Source organism: Chelonia mydas, chromosome 1, assembly GCF_015237465.2.
Source record: "Chelonia mydas isolate rCheMyd1 chromosome 1, rCheMyd1.pri.v2, whole genome shotgun sequence".
In the NCBI taxonomy this organism is placed as follows: Eukaryota; Metazoa; Chordata; order Testudines; family Cheloniidae; genus Chelonia; species Chelonia mydas.
In genome coordinates, this window is record NC_057849.1 from 225,089,220 (window position 1) to 225,109,035 (window position 19,816).

General features: G+C 43.5%; 1 protein-coding gene across 16 annotated transcripts in view; it reads left to right on the plus strand.

Moving 5' to 3' along the window:
• PHF21B (PHD finger protein 21B) overlaps nucleotides 1-3,274 on the plus strand; it is a 206,892-nt gene extending 203,618 nt beyond the window's left edge. For all 16 annotated transcript variants that reach the window (XM_037914592.2, XM_037914558.2, XM_037914548.2 and 13 more), the window contains one exon: nucleotides 1,041-3,274. In XM_037914592.2, the coding sequence (XP_037770520.1) occupies nucleotides 1,041-1,265 (225 nt within the window). In that variant the 3' untranslated portion in view covers nucleotides 1,266-3,274. The remainder of the gene's footprint in view (nucleotides 1-1,040) is intronic.
• The last annotated feature ends 16,542 nt before the right edge of the window (nucleotides 3,275-19,816 follow it).

Here is a 19,816-nt window from a genome sequence, read left to right on the forward strand (position 1 = left end):
GGCAATTTTGGCCAATGATAATATTTATCCAATCAAAGATGCTTGGTTCCTGAGATTTAGATTAACTAAAAAAGTAAATTACCAATTGAATTAAGTGGAAAACCCCATACACACCACATGTGACAGTGATATTGTTATAAATTGCAGACCTATGCATTTATTATTCACCTTGGACTACTTCACATGCCCTCTAATCCATCTCCCCCAGGGCTTATTCCAAAATCCCAAACCTCAGGTGTTTCCTGCTTCCCAAGAATGTTCTCCCCTAAAACTATTCTGGACCAAGGCCCATGAGAGACAATATGCAGACCTGGATCAGTAACTTATTTGGGTCTCATGACCTATTGGAGAGAGAAACAGGAGCTTTCATCCATTAAAAGCCAGAAATACCCTTCCCAGTAGGATAAGACTTCTGTTTCTAGCCATGGTAGAACATTAAATAGTGGCCCTTAAACTAACATTTTATACCTGAAAAATATTTGAGGTTGTCTTTAGAAGTTGTTACTGGCATCCTTGTTACTAAATTGCCTGGATTTAGGTAAACAGATTTAAAACAAACACCACTTTATTTAATCTCCCTAAAATGGACTGTGAAATGTGTGCCACATACAACGTACATCAGAGTGTAGTTTGACCTGAAGGTTTTACTGAAGTCATTTGAGAAGACTTACAGTGTTATTGGTGGCTTTGCCACTTTCGAGTAATGTGGCCATTGTAAATCCATGCTAACAAAATCTGTAGACCGTCATCACACGATCATGTGTTCTTCCTATCTTTCAACAGGATATGGTCAAAAGCGCCCTCAGTATATACTTGATCTTAGATGAATATTGTTGCTAAGATCATTGGTGCATATAATGCATCACTTACCATTACTTCATTAGTTATACTTGTGTTTCTGCTATCTGCAAAGGAGAACGTAATTTGTTTGAGATGGACATGTTCTCCAGACATGGAAAGCATTTTTGGGGAGATGTTTGATGCCAATTTGAATGTATTCTCAGTCTCTCCTTTCCTCTCCCCATCTCTCTCTCCAACAGAAATGCTTAGAGCTAAAAAACAGCCTGTTGGCCCAGCAGAAAGGGACTCAGTCATCGCTGGAACGTCTCAAAACTCTCATTAGACTGATACAAAATGAGCAGATGATTCAGGTTACCATGACGACAACCACCACCTCCTCCCTGCTAACTGTCCCCTGGATCAAACCCTCATCGGCCTCTGCTGCCAAGCACAAAGCCTTGCAGCAATCACAGGGTAACAACTGACAGAGCTGTCTGGGGAAAATGGAAAAAAAAAAACTTTATACACGCGCAAAGGAGAGATTAAACTGAAACAACGGGAAATGAAGGAAACAAAAAACAATCTCATTTTTTACACATGTAGAACTTAAGCCAATCAGTCCAGTTTGTAGGTCACTCTGGCAGCAACTTCTCACAGAGCAGATTTTGCTGCAGTTTTGTATTTGCCAAGACCTTCAGTGCTTATGAGATTTGTTTTGTTATGTTGGCCTTAATGTATTTATGAATAAGAAGGAAAAGAAATAGTATGGCTGATAGAAAGTGAAGTATCCTTTTTGGAGGGCAGACAATTTTACAAGTTTGCTTTAAAGGGAAAAATTTTAAATACAAAGAGTTAGTAAACTAGTAGGGAGGTAGCTGGGCTTAAAGCTGTTTGCGGGAGGAAACTGGTAATATAAAAAGAGCCGGAACTACTTAGGACTTGACATGGATTCTTAGCAAAGTGAACAAGGTCTGCCTCACTGATTCAGGTGAACTGAAGATGGGCCGTTTGACAAGAATGACGTCATGGGACGCTCACAGAGCCTTTAAAACAAAAAGATCATTTTTTTCAGTATTATAGCTGAATTGCAGATATTTAAATTAAAAACCTGTATGAAGTTAGCGTTTCTAGTAAAATATTGAAGTATTTTCATGCTGATGCTTCTGTATATGCGTTCTGAAGTATTTAAAGAGGTATGACTGTAAAATTCCTTACTTTTTTGCAGGTCCTTTTTACTTATTTTGCTATTGATGTATTTTTCTCATGGAGTTTTTGTGCAAGATTTAGCATAAACCATATAGTGGATAGCTTTGGCAGGTTGGGTTCAGTTTGGTTTTATTTTTTTTGGTTATGTTTTGAACCTTTTTTTTTTTTAAATAAAAGCAAATAAAGATTGATTTTCTTTTATTGCCAGTACAGATAATATGCCAAAAAATAATTTTACATTTTTGTACTGCGTTTTTATTGTAAAAATAGGTAACATGGAAAAAAGCTGGTGGGGTGTTTGTTTGTTTGTTTGCAGGAATATCTGCAAAAATGGTACAGGAAAAAAAACTGCCTCAAGGGGTTGTTTGTCATATTGGATAATAGCAAGAATTTTGGGGGAAGGGTGGACTGTGGAAGATTAAGGGTTTGCTGGGGTTTTGCAAACTTAATTCCTTTTTAAATTTTGTTGATTTGTAACACATTTGAAAATGTTTAGTATTAGTCTGAGAAAATCTTAGAGCTCCTGCTTGTTTCACTAGTGAGTCTTCCTGATACTACAAGGGTCAGTCTGGCGCCTTCGTAGGCCACAGGCCTATCCTGTAATCCTGAGGCCTACCTCGGAAGTTAGTGATGGGCAACCCCTTTTCCTCTAACAATGCAGAGTTTCACACAACCACTGATTCCATTCTCCGATCCTTTAGTTACTTAGCACAACAGGTATGAAACAAAACAAAAGCAAGGAACCACTAGAACATGACACACAGCTAGTCTCTCACATCAGCATATGACATGGTGCCGAATGTCATTTTTTTTTAAATGAGGGACTGGCCTTTTCAGTTGCCCATCACTAGGCAGCACATGGTCCCCTTCAACCATTTTCACAACTCCGGGAGAAACTGTGCAGTACTATACAAATCTATTTTAATACACTTAACACTCAGTTGAACAAGATTTTTATATTCTTTTATTGATGAACAAAGTGAATTAAGTAAAACACAATTGTTATACATTGATTATTGTATGCCAATTATGCATTCTAATGTGGCTTGCAATGTAAGTGTTTTCAGGTTTAATGTTTTTTTTTCTTCTCAGACAAATTTAAAAAAGGAAAATATGGAAGGTTGAACATGTGAAGAATTTCTGAAGACGTGTCTTGGACTGTTAAAAGTAGTTATTTTGAAAAGGGGACTGTCCAGTGGATAGTGTGCATAGAAAAAAAGTGTTTGTCTTAAATATGCCAATGTAGTTTTACTTCTTTATGATGCATTAAACTTGACTGACAATTTAATAGTGGTGTGGATGGTGTGATATTCATTCTTTCAGAAATACAACCTGCCTCAATCCTTCAGTCCCTTCTCAGACCAAACACCCCCAGAGATCAAGGGAAACTCACAAACTTTAATGTAATCTCCTCCATCCCTTTATGAATTATATGTATTGCAGTAATGAACAGATACCCCACTTACAGATTAGGACCCCATTCTGCTAGGTATAGTGCCTAATAAAAACAGACAGTCCCACTCCCTGCAGAGAGTTTACAATCTATGTAATCATTTTTCCCTTCCACTACCTACACTCTTGTTTCTGCTTTTCTTCACCATTCTTTGTGGTACTGAGCCTCATTCACACCTTGGTTCACCTTCACTGGTCTGTAACCTCTTCTCTCATTCTTATTTTTGCCCCCTTTTGAGAATATCTACATCATTTCAGAGTCATCCTCCAGTGGTGTCTCCATCAATCTCTTGCTTGGCTTCCCATTTCCCACATGCTTTTGTTTTCAAATACCTTCTATGAAGCCACATCTAAATCATTCTTACTTCCTTCTTATTGTTAGTCCCCACGCTCTGCCTTACTTGACATGTTGTCCTATGTGTTGTCTTGTCTCTAACTTGTGGCCATATTTTAATGCCCTTACCTTACGTGATTGAGGTGAATGGGGGCACGGTACTGTACAAGTAGGTAGAGTGACAGACTTTGTACATTTGCAAATCATAGTGTCCATGTAGCAATTAAGAACTGTGGGATGGGGCCTTGTATTGAGATTATCCATTTTCTAAATGACTGAAGAAAAGATTATTGAAGGAGGAGAGAGAAAGGCGACACTGTGCTATAGCCCCACAAAGACATATTATTACAATCGTGCTGGCGTGCTAACAGAGTGGGACATATTATTGGCACTTCTAGGTGTGGCAGATTGGACAGACATGATTTTTAACTGGCTCTTCAGCCTCGTACTGTGTCAGTGTTTAATTTCAGGCTGTTGTGACCATGGAAATGTAGAACTATTGCACTGTTTCCAGGTATTTTTTCCTATTATTTTCTTCCAATCCTATGAGAAACCTCTGCCCCCAAACAGAACCAGAAGTCTTTTTTAATGACCATCAAAATTCTCCCATAATCTTACCCTATAAAGTCAGCACTGTACTAGTTTACAGGAGCCAGTTACAGTGCTCTGCATGGTACCTTAATTAATATGGATGCAAGAATGTGCTAGCCTTTAATCTTTAGTAATAATTCAAATGATGGTGTTGGCAGAGAGCTCTGTAGCAGGTACAGTCGCCTCAATCTAGCAGGCCCTGGCACCAAACGCTGGCCTTTGAAAAGGATTAGAAACTGAATGTTGGGGTCCTCCTACCCCACTGAAAGTTTTTTTAAACAGAGCAGGTTCACAGCATTACAATATTTTATTGTAATGTGTGCAGGACCTCTTCAGAGCCTGTCAGTTATGTTACAGAGGGATCTGATCAGCAAATAGCTATGTCAGAGAATGGTATTGTGTCCAGTCTGACATGAGAACAGCCATACTGGGTCAGACCAAAGGTCCATGTAGCCAGGTATCCTGTCTTCCAACAGTGGCCAATGCTAGGTGCCCCAGAGGGAGTGAGCAGAAGAGGTAATCATCAAATGATCCATCCCGTCGCCCATTCCCAGCTTGTGGCAAGCAGAGGCTAGGGACACCATCCCTCCCCATCCTGGCTAATAGCCATTGATGGACCTATCCTCCATGAATTTATCGAGTTCTTTTTTTAACCCTGTTATGGTCTTCACCTTCACAACATCATCCTCTGGCAAGGAATTTCACAGGTTGTGCGTTGGGTGCATGTGACCATTGTACCTCTCTAAACATCATTTTGGCTTCTTTGTCTGAAGGGGATACAAAGTAACTTCTGTCCATTCAAAATGAATTGAAAGCAAATGTGGAAATCATGTACCAGCGTGGTACATACAGCAACAGCTACTGTTCTAACTGCACTCCGGTTGAGAAGTTACTTGGACATTTGTTTCCTTCCGTATGTGTCCATTTCTGTAGTAGTATGGCAGTGGGGCCATGCAGTGTACCCTGTCCCAAAGCAGCCAGTACAGTTACGTTTTTGTAACCAGATAGCATAGTTTACAAAAATACTATGGGCACAATATTACATCCGGAACCTCAGCTAAGAGAGTGTCACCTTGTAGTGGCTAATCTACATGAGACTGCTCCTCTATTTAATTTACTATGTCACGTATTAGGGACACATGGTTTTTAACTCATAGGTTCCCAGGTTCAAACCCTGCTGTTGGTCCAAGCAGGGTCAGTTATGCCTGGTTCAGAAAAAGAGTCCAGTGACAGCATGGGTAAAGGCACAGACTTGAAAGCAAAAACATTCCTTGTGGGAGCAGGCATGGCTGGTGGTTAAGAACTAATGGGGCTCAGCCACAGCACTATGCGAAGTGTGCTGTGGGACTGACACACGTCAGGGTACAGTCACACGTGAAGCTAGTGGGGCACTCCTGCTGGAACAGAGCTGCTCCTAAAGGCTGGAGTAGCCTGACCCCCACCCTAGGACTTCTGCCCTCAGGGAGCTGAAGGAAAAGACGTGCAGGCCTCTGTGAGGCTCGTTCAGATCCCATGCACATAGTCCCTGTTGCTCCTGCTTTTCCTGCCCCAACACCTTGCATGTGCGTATTTGGCCGCAGGCGATTCTGACTCAGGCGCTGGGCTTACTGGTTCTGAAGGGATACGTGCAGCAGCTGAGGGTAGAAGGTGCCAGAGGTGTCAGACTAACAGGGTGTGGTTCTCATCTGCTAAGCTTAAATAGGAAGGGTGGTCGGAGGAGACTGAACTGGCAGCAGTTGGAGGGGAGAGCCCTTTCATGGTTTGGCAGAGGGGCAAGATTGGACGCGGTAGGTGTGAGTGTAGTGGGGAATAGACTCAACTGGTGAATGAATGAGGTTACGGATGTACTCATGGTGTGGGGGGGCATGCGGCGGATCTTGAGAGTAGGAGAGAACACTAAATTGTCAGAGGGATAACCACTGTGGTCTCCCACCCTCCCTTGAAGTGGTGCAACCTTTTCATCCTGAATGCTCAAATGGGAGAGGAAATGAAGAGGGCACCATTTTTTCTTCTTAACCTCCCTTCCCCACAACCACTGCTCTGAGTATCTTCTCTGACTCCGGTGACACACCAGGGTACAGTCCAGACCAGTGTGTCACCCCTGCCCTGCAACCATGGGTGCCTACAATGCCTTACTGTAGTAGCTCCCACCTGGACCACTCACAGTCTTCCAGCATGCAAGCCACATCCTGAGTGTCTGCATGTGACTGCAGCCTGCCCAGCCCCACTTGGGTTAAACACTTGTTCTCACCAGCTTTGGTTAGACGGAAGGGTGACCTCAACAGCCCTCTCCTCCCCCACTCTGGACCCTACTTTCATCCCCTCCCCCAGTAAAAGGAGACATTGGTACTGGGATATTGTGAGGACAACTCCATTAATGTTAGTGGGGTGCTCAGATACTATAGAAGTACCTACACAGATGGAGCCAGTCTTATCCTGTGTAAGCTACAACCACGAGTGAGGATCCCAACCTGTTTATAGTAGGTTGTAAGATATCTGCATAGAATCCCAACTCTTATTGCAAGTCTCATGCACTTAGGTGTTTTTTCTTAAATCCCTAGCTCCTGGATCATGTGACTATAATTTTTTTGTAAATAAATTTCTAGCTTGAAAAGGTAGGTTAGAGTGGATCCTAAAAAGAACTCAAGTGTTTAAAAAGGGTGGCGGGGGGAGGGGGAGGAATCACACACAAGTTCTAGTTTTAGGCCAATTTCAGGGCATGCCTAACTCTCACGATTTATGACACTTGGGGCTAGTAGTATTGCAACCTCATCACATTGCTACCATCAGTTGTGTTTAAAGCCCTGCATAAGGGTGCCAAGACAAAAACAAAACAACTCCAGTGACAGGAGTTTCATTTCTCTACGTCACACGCAGAAATACCCAGAGTACTTTAGTTTTCTATCAGTTTGATGGCCTATTAATAACAGTGAAAAAAACTTTTAAAACAGAGTCTGCAGAATACAGAACAAAGTGTGCTGAGTAACAGATGCTTTGTATATTTACGGGGGGGGAGGGAGGGCTTTATCTGATGTGGCTGTTGCCACTCATTTCAGACGAGTCCTATTCACTTTAATCAGATTTTACAACTGCAGCTCATTTCACCTGAAAAATGAAACCCAGGCGGTATCTGACATCAAGCACAAGAGACTGATTGGTATAAGCAGAAAATGCCAGACTCTGCCTCTGTAAGCCACTTTTAAGTTAACCAGGGTGAATACCATTAAAGGTTAGAGCTTTTTATTAACATTAAATTGTCATGATGGAAACTACTACACAGACTATGCAAGCACATAAAAATTCCAGGAGAAAAAGATGGCATTGGGCTTTGAATTTGTTGTTTGCATTTTTATTGAAGGATAGTAGGTGACTTTGTTGTTGTTCAAAAGCCATAGAAACACTGTACTGGCACTTTGATCATCAGTGTTACTCATTAAGCAGTTACAGCTCAAATTTTCAATCATTTTTGCCATTTCATCTGTGGGATTTGGAAAGGACTTTCATCTCCCCCAGCCCCATTCATTCACATAGGAGACAACTAGTTAAGAACAATTGCAATTCTAATGCTGTCAGACGCTGCCTTGGTATTGTAATGTATGGTAAGCGTGGATAAGCTGAGGGGAAACTTAGTGTGGTTCATTCCTTTATGGTTGGTATCTTCCATAAGAAAAACTAGAAATGATTTTAATTAAGCACCCTGTTACTACAGTGGCACTAGTATCTCTAGGATTCACTGCAAACTTTCAGTTATAAAGGCTGCCAGCTAGAAATCAATTCTAATAATTAAATCTCACCCTATTTCCAAAGGATGATGGGAATTTTCAGAGGCACAAAGGTCAGTCAGTCACCCAACTCCAACTGAAAGGGCCTCACTTCCCTTGGGGGTGGGGACAAAACCAAAACCAACTAACACTATAGAGTTGGCAGAGGTTGAAGGAACCCACCTGGAAACCCAATGCACTTAAGATCCAAGCCCAGGGCAAACATAAGGCAACCATAGGAGTTAGACAGAGAAAAAAGCCTTTGTGATATTGCATCATATCTTGATATTGCATCATAATATCTGGCATCTCTGCTAGAATTATAACTGGGAACAGCTGCCCAGAGACAGAGGGTGAGCTTCACAAAGAGAATGAGGCACCTAGCTGCCCACTGAGGCACCTAATACCCAAATTTAGATTTCCAAAACCCCCAATCCACTGCAGCTTACTCCTGTATGTTCCTAAATTCTCTCAGCACATACATTTCTGCCACAAATCCCCATGGCACCTAAATATTTGCCAGAGGACATGCACACAGCCACGTACATCCTGATGCTGCTGAGCATCTTAGCACCTACACGTTTATGGGATTCTCAAACTGAGTGCCCCGTTGCCCCCATCTATTGGGTCTGATCCATCGGGTGTTCTCTGAGCACATCTAACGCCATACAAAACATAGCCAAGGAGGAAATGGTGGTGTGCCCTACCCTTTTTTGCAATACCCAGGGGAGAACGCTAACCACTAGGCAAGTTGAAGATCTGTGTTCAGATCCCAGCTAGGGTTGCCAAGTTTCTAATCGCACAAAACCAAACGCCCTTGCCCTGCCACTTCTCCAAGCCCCTCCCCCACTCGCACATGACCCCTCCCTCTGTTGCTCACTCTCCTCCACCCTCACTCGCTCATTTTCATGGGGTTGGGGTGCAGGAGAGATGAGGTCTCCAGGCTGGGGCCAAGGGGTTTGGAGTGTGGGAGGGGGTTCTGAGCTGGGGTAGGGGGTTGGGGTGCAGGAGGTGGTGCGGGCTCTGGGAGGGAGTTTGGGTGCAGGAGGGGCTCAGGACTGGGCAGGGGGTTGGAGTGCAGGATGGGGTTTGGGGGTGGTGCAGTGCCAGCTCCAGGAGGCGCTGACCTCAGGCAGCTTCCGGGAACCAACAACAATGTCCCTTGGCTCCTAGACACAGGGGTGGCCGGGGGCTCCACGTGCAACCTCTGCCTGCAGGTGCCACCCCCACATAACCCCCAGATCCTGGCCAATGGGAGCTGTGGAGCCCCTTCCCCCCCATGGTCATCCCTATGCCTAGGAGCTGAGGGATGGTGTTGGCACTTCCATGGAGCTGCGCAGAACCAGGTAGGGAGTCTGCCAGCCCTGCACCAGCCAGACTTTTACTGGCCCAGTCAGTGGTGCTGACCAGAGCCACCAGGGTCCCTTTTCGCCTTGGTGTTCCGATCGAAAACTGGATGCCTGGCAACTCTAATCCCTGCTTCAAACCAGGCACACTCAGGGGGCTTGAATGCTGGTCTCCCATGTCTGGCATGAGTGCGCTAACCTCTTGGCTATGAAGGTATTTTGCAAGAAATAGCTGACCTGGCTGAGGGACCTAATTAGCCAACCCAGAATTAGGCACCTTTGAGGGGCAGGGCTTGGTCCCACCCCCCTCAGGATTGCCTATTGGCAAGCTTAGACGGCTCTCTACTTAGCTTGCTGGCTTCTGTGAATGCCCCTTCTGTCGCCTAACTCTCCTCATGGGGAGCCAGGCACCGAACTCATGGTTGTGGAGTCCACTGGGTGGTAAGTTGGGCATTGCAATGCTAAGCCTGTCTCCTTTGTGGGTCTAGCTCAGAAGTCTTGTTTCTGTGACAGCCTGTACCCTTATGTTTTACAAGACTATAATAAACTTTGTACAAAGTGTGCCTTGTGACAGAGCATTTGAAAGTCCATAATCTGTAGCACATTATTGTCCTGGTAATATATGTGTGGCAACATTGTATGTAAAGTTATAGAATTCTACTTTATAAGACATGTTCCAAGTCTGGGGAAATAGCTTCAAACCAATTCCACAGAGACAAAAGGCTAGTCAGCACCTCAGCCAAGTGTCAGGGTAATCCAGTGGACTGTCTCGCTTGTCAAGTTAGGTGTTAGTTTGCATTTTACCTTTTACTTCTTTGTAACCGATTCTAACTTTTATTCCTCCTTACTTGTAATCACTTAAAATCTATCTTTCTGTAGTTAATAAACTCGTTTTATCTAAGTCAGCATATTTAGATTGAAGTGTTTGGGGAACTCCATTTGAGATAAAGTTTTTGCATATCATTTTGTATTAATAAATACATGAATAAATATAGACTTTATATGAGCTTGTGTTGTCCAGGAGGGTACTGGGCAGTACAAGAGACACACTGCTGGTGTTGCTCTGCAGTATAATTCAAGGGTGACAGGTTGGCCAACTGAAGCTCTCTTGCAGGGTAGCTGGACGTAATTTACATGCTCGAGGCTGTGTGTGAGCAGGCCAGGAGTGGCTGCTCTCACACTGAAGCAGTGTAAAAGGCACCCCAGGTTGTAGAACTGAGGGACACAACTGCCCAGATTATCCCCTGGGGTTGGCATGTCACACTGCCATGGCCTGAGCATAGGACAGGGAGCTAAGAACTGAGTTAGAATACCAGTACTAACACTGACTTCAGGATGTTGTGCAAGTCACTTAGCGCTGCCTCAGTTTCCCCATCTGTTAAACAAGTTTGGAACATATTTACTTATCTTAGAACTGAGATGCGTAACTAGAGGATGGTGGTACATTGCATTTGTCACAGACAAAAAACAAAGTATTATTACATTTTAGATTTTTCCTTGAACTTTTACCTAAAATAAAGTGGGACGAACTAGAAAAGGAAGACAGACTAGAAGTAGCAGCTCAAGGAAAGGGACTAGTTTTGGAGGATATTTTTGTGTTTGTTTTTAAAGTTGTTCTTTCAGACCTCACTTACAGTCATTTCCTATTTTGAAATTGCATCGACTGTGTTCGCGCGCACACACACACACACACACAACCCCGTGCTCAACTGGAAGTATCACTCTTAAGGCAGTGACACTTTCTGAAAACTTTCTGAATGCTACGTCATTTCCCAGCCAGGCCAGTTGTTCAGCTCCCATTCTTCAGAAGCCACAGTGGAGAAGAATCACACACACATACACACACACACATTTTAATTGCAGGCCTGTCAGGTGAATCTAGGCACCCGTCTAGATTTACTAGGGAAGCTGCTTGCCTGGGTTTGAATCACCGCTGAGTGACACTTACGACAGCTCTTGCAGAAAGTTGGAATTCGTTTCTGGCTTGCATGAAAGCACTGAAAGTAAGTGATGCATTATCAATGTGAATCTTGTGCTCCTGCACATAAGCTAATACGGTATTCCAGCATGATGGTGCTAAGCCATTTTAAGGCCTTGCAGCAGGAGAGACTGTGTATATCAGTCCATTTTTACTTCAGTAAAATGGAACAGTCAGAGTTTCAATCTTTTCTTAAGCTTGTGGCTAGACAAGAGAACATTTAATGGATTTTTAGCTGATGTTCAGAGCATGTTTCAAAAGGGCTGCTAACAACGTTACAAAAGCAAGTGGGGAGCGAAGACACTTCCTTTCTCTTTGATTTGCATTTAAGTAAGGGCGGCAACAGTGCTGTTATTTATCCTGGCAACGCTTTGCGCTGGTATCCGCTAGGTGAACCCAAGGTTGCTTAAAGCTTAAAGGTATTGAGGCTTTGCACTGCTCCGAACAGCAGCATCACTCACTGTCCAGTGGACTTTTCAGTCTCAGTTTGGTTTCTGAAAATCCCTTCCTTAAGCACCTGACAGCTGAGCAGAAAGCTGCCTAAGTTAGCCAGGAGTGAGATGCCAAAAAGACAGGAGCTTAAGTGCCTGGTACTCCAGGCCGATGGGCCAGTGACAGGCACCGCCCTCTGCTCAGGACCCTCACCCACAAACCCTCTCCTGCAGTTTGACTTCTGGATTCAAGAACAAATTAAGTCTTCCCTCCCCTGAAACACCTAGTGTGTCCATTCTTCTGTCTACCAGAGTCAAGGCTCCTGCAGCGCTATGTTTTGCACTGAAGCCTAACGATGCACAAGTAAAGCATGCAGCGTTGTAGTTATGATGGTCCCAGGCTAGAAAGCTTGCCTCTCACCAACAGACTGGGGTCCAATAAAATATATCACCTCTCCCACCTTGTTTCACAAGCGTCAGGCTTTTTGGATTTCTTCCTAATAAGAAGTAACTGCTGGGATTTAATCACCATATGAAATACTGGCCAAGATTTTCAAGCTGGCTTCCAAAGCCTGCATTAGTCTGAATGCTTCATTTCTGGGTTCAGACGAGGGTTACACATGCAAGTTTCTGAGTCATCAGCAGAGCCTGACCCAAGACTTTCAGCAACACAGCACCGACCTTTTCCACAGGTGCTAAAGACATAACCTGCTACCACTGCCAGGAGTTATTTCCCATATGCACTAGCTAGTGGCGGTGGGGTGGGACAAGACATGTTACTCACGTTTAAAATCTGTCCCATTGTACTCTCCATGATAACCTCATCTGGTGATAGAATGATCACACTTACTATTCCTGCAAAGACAGCTTTGTGGCTGAAATATTATATAGAGGGAATCCTTAAAGCACACTCATTTGTCCCACTTTGGGTTTTAATTTTCTCACTCCACCATTTTTGTTCATGTTGCTGGTCACAGAATGCGCTGAGCCATTGCTTGTTAAATAGGATTTCCCCCCCTCACCACACACAGACAACTATCATTTGTATTTCAGTCTAACTACACAAGACAAAAGTATTGCTATCCCTTTTCTGTGGCTAGGAAACTAGGAGCAGAGAGAGAGTAAGTGACTTGGCCAAGGTCGCACAGGAAATCTGTGGCAGAGCAACTTTTTAACAGCAAAAAGGAGAGATATTGGTCTATCATCCTGCATTTCCAACTGTAATTACAGAACAAAGTGATGGCAAATTTGGCCCCATTCTTCTCTCCTGCCAGTCTGAAACTGATACAGCTCTAGTGCCAGTGGGAACACTCCTGATTTATACTGAGCTGAGGAGAATCTGGGCCATTGCATCCAATAACAGGGCTCATTAAGATGACATTCACTTGCTCATTGCTGCTGTTACTTTTGGGGGGTTCCCCATCAGTGGTCTGATGGAGCTAGCTGACGCTGAGGACTTTCACAAAAAGAGCTTTTGTTTTCCTTGACCCCCAGCAAAAATGTCAATAGCTGTCACCCAGAGGCTTGTGAAAAGATCAGATCCTTTTGATGCATACTGCTGCCAGGAGGATGTACTCTATCTCCTCTCCACCCCCACTGCGCTAAGGGGCAGAAAAACAAATTGCCATCAACTCACAGGGTTGGAGGTCAAGAGGCCTAAGTTGGTTTTAGGGGTGGTGAAATGCAACAGGCCAAGGACAGATTATATTAATTAAACTGGTTTGAAATTTGATTTGCTGTCAGATGGTTTAACTGTGTGCAGCCTAGAAACAGGGCTATGGAAAACCAGAAAGGGATTGATTTTATATATTTTTTCACAAAGCAAAATCAGTCCATTATTGTCAAATTTGACACATTTAAGGCCAAATGTGCAGCTTCTGTGAAATCAACAAGGGTGTAACTAAGAACACAATTTGGCCCTACTGTAGAAAAAATAGTGACTAGCATTAGCTCTCAGAGGTGTTTTTACTCAGAGGCAAAAGGTGTTCAGACCTGGCACATGAGGTCACAATCTGTGAAACCAGTTTGTTTCATAAACTAAGCATAAAGGGTCCTTTTTAAGTTATGACACTGTGAAGAGAGAAGCAGTTAGTGTGAATGGGGACTAGGGGAAATGGAAGGAAGAGTTAAGTATTTAAAAAAAATAAGAGAGAAATTCAGTAGGATTTAGATGATAAACCTCCCAGCTCTGAACTGTCCCTGATTTTGGAGTGTTCAGAATCTAGACAACTCCTTCTCACTCTAAAAGGTCACACCAAACCCATGAATCCAAACACACCTGAACCTTGGGGGCTTTGAAATCTGTATTTGGATCCACATTTGGTGTCTTGGTCCCTTCTCAAGGAGGACTCTCTTAAAAACTGAAATATTGCAGGCCATTAAGCAAAGTATCTTTTGTTTCTGTCCTGGGGCAAGTGTCAAGGTGTGTGAGACAAATTCACAGTGACCAAGTTGGCATATTTTTATATATATTAGTTGTTTTCTGTTCCTGTGCAGCAAGTATCTTCTTCAAAAAATTGCATCCTCCAAGAAGAAGGCAGGTTTCATGGCTCAGGGACTGCCTAATGAGTAGAAGTGGAAGGTTTCTATTTGTACTGGTAAGTGTTAGCAAACATCGATTTCACTGTACACACCCAAATCAACAAAAAATAATCAAAATTTACAGCGAGGCAAAGTAAGGAAAATGCTGCTTGAGAACTTTAATTTAAGGATATTGACTTTGTATATTTTGACATGTGATGCTGACAAGTTGTATTTTCGTGGGTATAAAGATTTAATTTTCTGAATCACAAAGTCTACGGTCGTTAAAGAATTATTGTCTGACCTCTCTGTTGGCTAACTCCACCACAATTTCCCACAACTGTAAAAACTGATAAAAATAAAAATATGCTTTAGAAAAAATCAATATCTGTCAATTTATGAAAAAATAAAAAAAGTCAAGTTCTGCCAAGGAGTTACAATGCACCTTTTAGCTTTGTGCTGAAGGGTCACAGCCATCCTAGGTTAGCAGCTAACCAAAGTTGTCCAGTAGAACAAGTTGGAGATCTCAGTCCACTTCTTCACAAGACAAGAGGTACGTCACCAGACTCTGATGATAGTGCCTGGGAGTCTCAGCAGGGAGACTGTAACAGAGTGCTGGGAACCAACAGCTGAGCCAGCACTATGGTCACTTAAACACCAATTAATTCCCCCCTAGGGTGGATCTGATGGGGCCTAATTAGTGGATTCAAGTGAGCTGGGGGGAGGACTAATGAGCAAATTGGCCCATAAAAAACAGGAAGTATAAGGTGGCACATGAAGGATGTGCAGGGGAGAGAGGCAGGCTAGCAGAGCCAGCCCCTGGAAGTCTCTCTAGGTAGAGAGATCTCGCTCCTCAGTTATTTGCTGAGGAGAAACTGAAACTGTAAATAATTATGGTGTATGGGTCCGTGAGGTAGTAGGAAGAGCAAGTGGAAACAAACTGCACTGGGGTGTTTAACAACTGAAGGTGTCAGAGTCTGTGGACAGAGCAAAAGCAAGGATCAGGACACCGTCTTGTTACAGAGACCATTGCCTGAGTACGCATTGCTATGTCATCATTCTCTCTCACCAGAGTTGGCCTGCCCAGGTCTAGGCTGAGCCATAGTGGCACAGCATTTTGTACTGCCCCTGACCATGCTACTTGCTCTTCAAAGAACGAAGAGGGTTCAGGCTTTAGGGCTGTCAGCGCAACACTAAGCTCACACAGACGCATTAAAATTCCACACAATGCATCTGCATTCACCCCTCATTGCCCCTGTGGAGCAGCTGCACTGACTGTTACAAACAGTGCAACGGGTTAATTATCCACAGGAGTAGCACGGCTCAGGGCACCATGGTGGGACGGTGATTGTTTTACATGTCACAATAGACTCATAGAAATGTAGGGCTGGAAGGGACCTGGAGAGGTATTCTAGTCCAGCCTCCCCCCCCACACACACACTGGATGTAGAGTGCTTTGCACTTGTCTTTATTCAATTTCATCTTGTTGATTTCAGACCAATTCCATGAGGTCATTTGGCATTCTAATCTTGTGCTCCAGAGTGCTTGCAACCCCTCCCATTTTAGGGTCAGCTGCACATTTTATAAGCACACTCCCCACTCCATTGCCCACATCACTGGAAAAACAAAACACAAACAAACAAAGTGTTGATTAGCATCAGACCCAGGACAGACTCTTGCGGGGCCTCACTAGATACAGCCTCCCAGTTGTAACAGCAAGCTACAGAGAACTACTCTTTGAGTAGGGTACATAACTAGTTCAAAGACCCACCCTGTAGTAATTTCATCTAGACCACCTTGTCCTAATTTTCTTATGAGAACGTCATGGGGGGTGGACGTGGACTCTGTCAAGAGCCCGACTAAAGTCAAGATAAGTCCGAGCCCACATCTGAACATTGAGCTTGGCTTGGAATTCGGGGGCTGGAGGGACTTAACACTTCTAGGGAAGGGGGAAAAGTATTGCAGTCGTTTTGAGGGACCTGATCGCCTTCTGCTTGTGTCCACCAAATAGTTATTCTGGTCTGCATTGGCCAGCACAGGGAGGGTTGATCCACTGTAGCTCCAAGGCAGAAGCTTGTCTTCAGGTGACAAAAGGCCCAGCTGTGTGTGTGTGTGTGTGTCACTCTCTCACACACACACCCCCCTCACTGAGAGCAGGTTCAGGCCTACAGTTTGCCTGTAGTGACTACAGAGCACACGGTTGTTCCAAGCAGTGTGCTCAAGGGCAGGCCTTCATCTTACATCAGAGACCACTTCATGACCGCCACAGCAGTTGCAGAGGGATCTGAGGCTCAAGAATAAGCAGTACCACATGATAGGGGGTTAAATGTCATTCTACTCACATAGTCTATGCGCAACTCCTTCACTGTCACTAAGCCTTTGGAGCAGATTGCTGTTCAAGTGAAATCCTGGCCCTGTTGACATCAATGGTAAGTCTCCCATTAACTTAATACGGGGCCATGATTTCGTCAGGTGTATAAAACGGTTAGGAGCTCTAACTTGTGCCTGCTTGGCCTACCACTCCCATGACTCAGATTCCTTGTCAGCCAGGCTTACTGCTCTGTTTGGCAAAGTCATTTTGGGGAATCAGTGGGACAAGCTGTGGCATTAGCAACTCCAAGGTAAAGGAGGCAGAGTCTGGCCCTTTATGAGAAAGTGTGTTGATCTACTTTTTCCTGGCATATGGTCCAGATTCTGATTTCAGTTACAGCTGTGTAACTGTTTTGATGGTGTAAGAGTGAAATCTAGCCTGCAGCAGAACTGTCATCCTCAAGGATTCCAATATTTTGTTTTCCTTATTCACAAGACAAAGTGAAATGCAAATTATGGGCCAAATTCTAAAGTAAAGCTGTTATAAATCCAGATTAACGCCACAAACTTGCCAGCATTTTCACCTCTTTAGCTGAACAGAGCTTTACTGTGTGTCTGTAAAATAGTAATGCTAGATTTTTCAATACACAGAACCAAGCAATAACAAAATGTATTCAGGTGGATAAACAATACATTTTAAAACTGCCTGTTTATTAGTTAAGTTCAGTGCCCTGATGGAAGTTCAAATGTGGTCAGTAATCGTCCATGAAATTTGTGTTAAAAAAAAAATCTTGAACAACAACAACAACAACAACAAAAGTAGAAATAAAATTAAATTTATTGCACAAACTCATCAAGCCTGGAAAGTCCAGGTAAGATCAACACTTCCTTAGTCACTTACACCAACTCTCTCTCTTCTCCCCTTCACCCACTCTTGCTCTGACTGGTAACATGAGCTAAGGAGAGTTCCAGGCTACAGTTTTGAATTGCTGGGCTATTGCTGATTTGTCTCCAAACTGCAGTGTTATTTAAATGTCGCTTTTTGTCGGTGAATGTATTATGTGGACTGAGATAACTTAAAAAAATACTACAGCCTAATAAGAATTGAAAGGAACATTTAAAGGCCTCATAAACATGAAATAATAATGGGGAAAAAAAATCAAAGCTTTTAATTTCATTCTAAATACTTCACTTTCACACTCAAATTCTTATCAAAGATAGGCAGATATGACTTTGCCTCTAGGGGGTCTCTAACTCAGTTTCTGATTTGCATCTAGTCCACAAATTTCACTTCAAAACAGCAGATGTACATGGTAAAAGTAGCTGCAGCAGAACCAGTTCTACAACAGACTAAGGAATGGTAGCCATGTCTAATATTTAATACAATTGTCAAGCTGTATAAATATTTCCATCTCTGCTGTGTTTACAAACAGGAGTTTGAACTTGATCAAGAACATGCATCTATAAAATTCAGATGTGATCAAGAAAAATCCAGGTCTCTTCAGAATAGAAAGAAATCAGGAAAAACACTAGACATTGTCTTTTAGGTTATTCGAATACTGGGCGGGTGCAGATATGATTTATAAATAGAAAGGAGCTCAAGTTGCAAAATTCAAACCTAGATTAAGAACACAGACAAGTTTGGGGACTGTCTGGACTGGAGTTAGCCATTAGATGAAACTCAGATCTTGATTTTAATCCCATTGTCTCCTCTCCCTCCTCCGCCGCCCCCAACAAAATAATGTTTTGGTTGGTTCGGGTCTGGTTTTTAGTATGGGCCCTGTTTCGGTTGCAATAAGTGATCTGCCAGGCAGACAGAGCTGTAGGGGGGAAGAGAAGATTTTTATTAGTGATGCTGAGTGGCCAGTGATACGTGCAGAGGTTCGAGCGGTTTATGTGGCAGCAGCATGGGTTCAGTTTGCATTCCTTGGCCCCTGGTGAACACTGAACTAAAACCTCTTCTAAAACTTGACCCTCTCTTTCTCCAATTCCACTCCTCAGCCAACAGGACCGGCTGTTATTTCTCAGCAATACCAGATGGGATTTGCAAATTTTGTGAGGTGAATGGCGGGTAGTTGTGAAAGCAGCCTTCACTGGCTATTAGAGCAGGGTGAAAGATTTAAAAAAAAAAAAATTGCAAGAAGTGACCATTTTCCATTTTTCTGTCTTTCAAACGTACCCATTTTTAAAAAACAAATTGTGAATGTTTTTAAGAACCCCACTATCAAAATTGCTACAGAAAATTTTCATTTATCAAAAATTCATGTAATTGAAACGCAACCATTTCAGTGCTGCTTTTGATCAACATTTTAATGAAACATTTTTAAAAATGAGAAAAAAGTTAAGTTTAGTGCAATGTCTCATTCCCTACAGAAAAGTTGTGTCAATGAAATACGGTTTCTTTCAAAGAAAAGAAAAATTCTGCAGTGCCTCTGGCAATACCTGAGCCAACAGCGAAGCTCCTACATGTCATAAATAAGGCTACAATTGGGTCACGGAACCTGTGACTTCCAAAGACCTCTGTGACTTCAGCCCGCGGCCGCTGGGAGCTGCAGGATCCCGCTGCCTTCCGCGGCAGTGGGGGGACCCAGCAGCTCCCCACCACCGCGGTAGGCAGCGGGACCCCCCCAGCCCCTAGCTGCCCTCGGCATGATCGCCACAGCTCCCCGCTGCTGTGGTGTTGATCCCCGCAGCCCTCCACCACTGCAAACGGCAAGGGGACCCCCACAGCGCCCAGCCTCGGTGGAGGGGGACCCTGGAGCTCCAAGCCTCCAAAGGTGGTGAGGGCCCTGGAGCTCCCAGTTGGCCATGCAGCTTCCTAGAGGCTTTCCATTTTGTCATGGATATTTTATTAAGAGTCAGGGACTGGTCACGGGCTCCCGTGAATTTTTCTTAATTGCCCCTGACCTGTCCCTGACTTTTACTAAAAACATCCGTAACAAAATCTTAGCCTTAGTTATAAATGTACTGGCTTATATGTATGTCCACAACCTCCTCCTATTGGAAGGAACATGCCAGGCCTTTTCCTGTATATCTAGCAGTCCCCTCTACCTGCCAAGCTAGCGGAACTGCTTTTTATCTCACCAGTTCCAAGCTTCTCAAAAGAC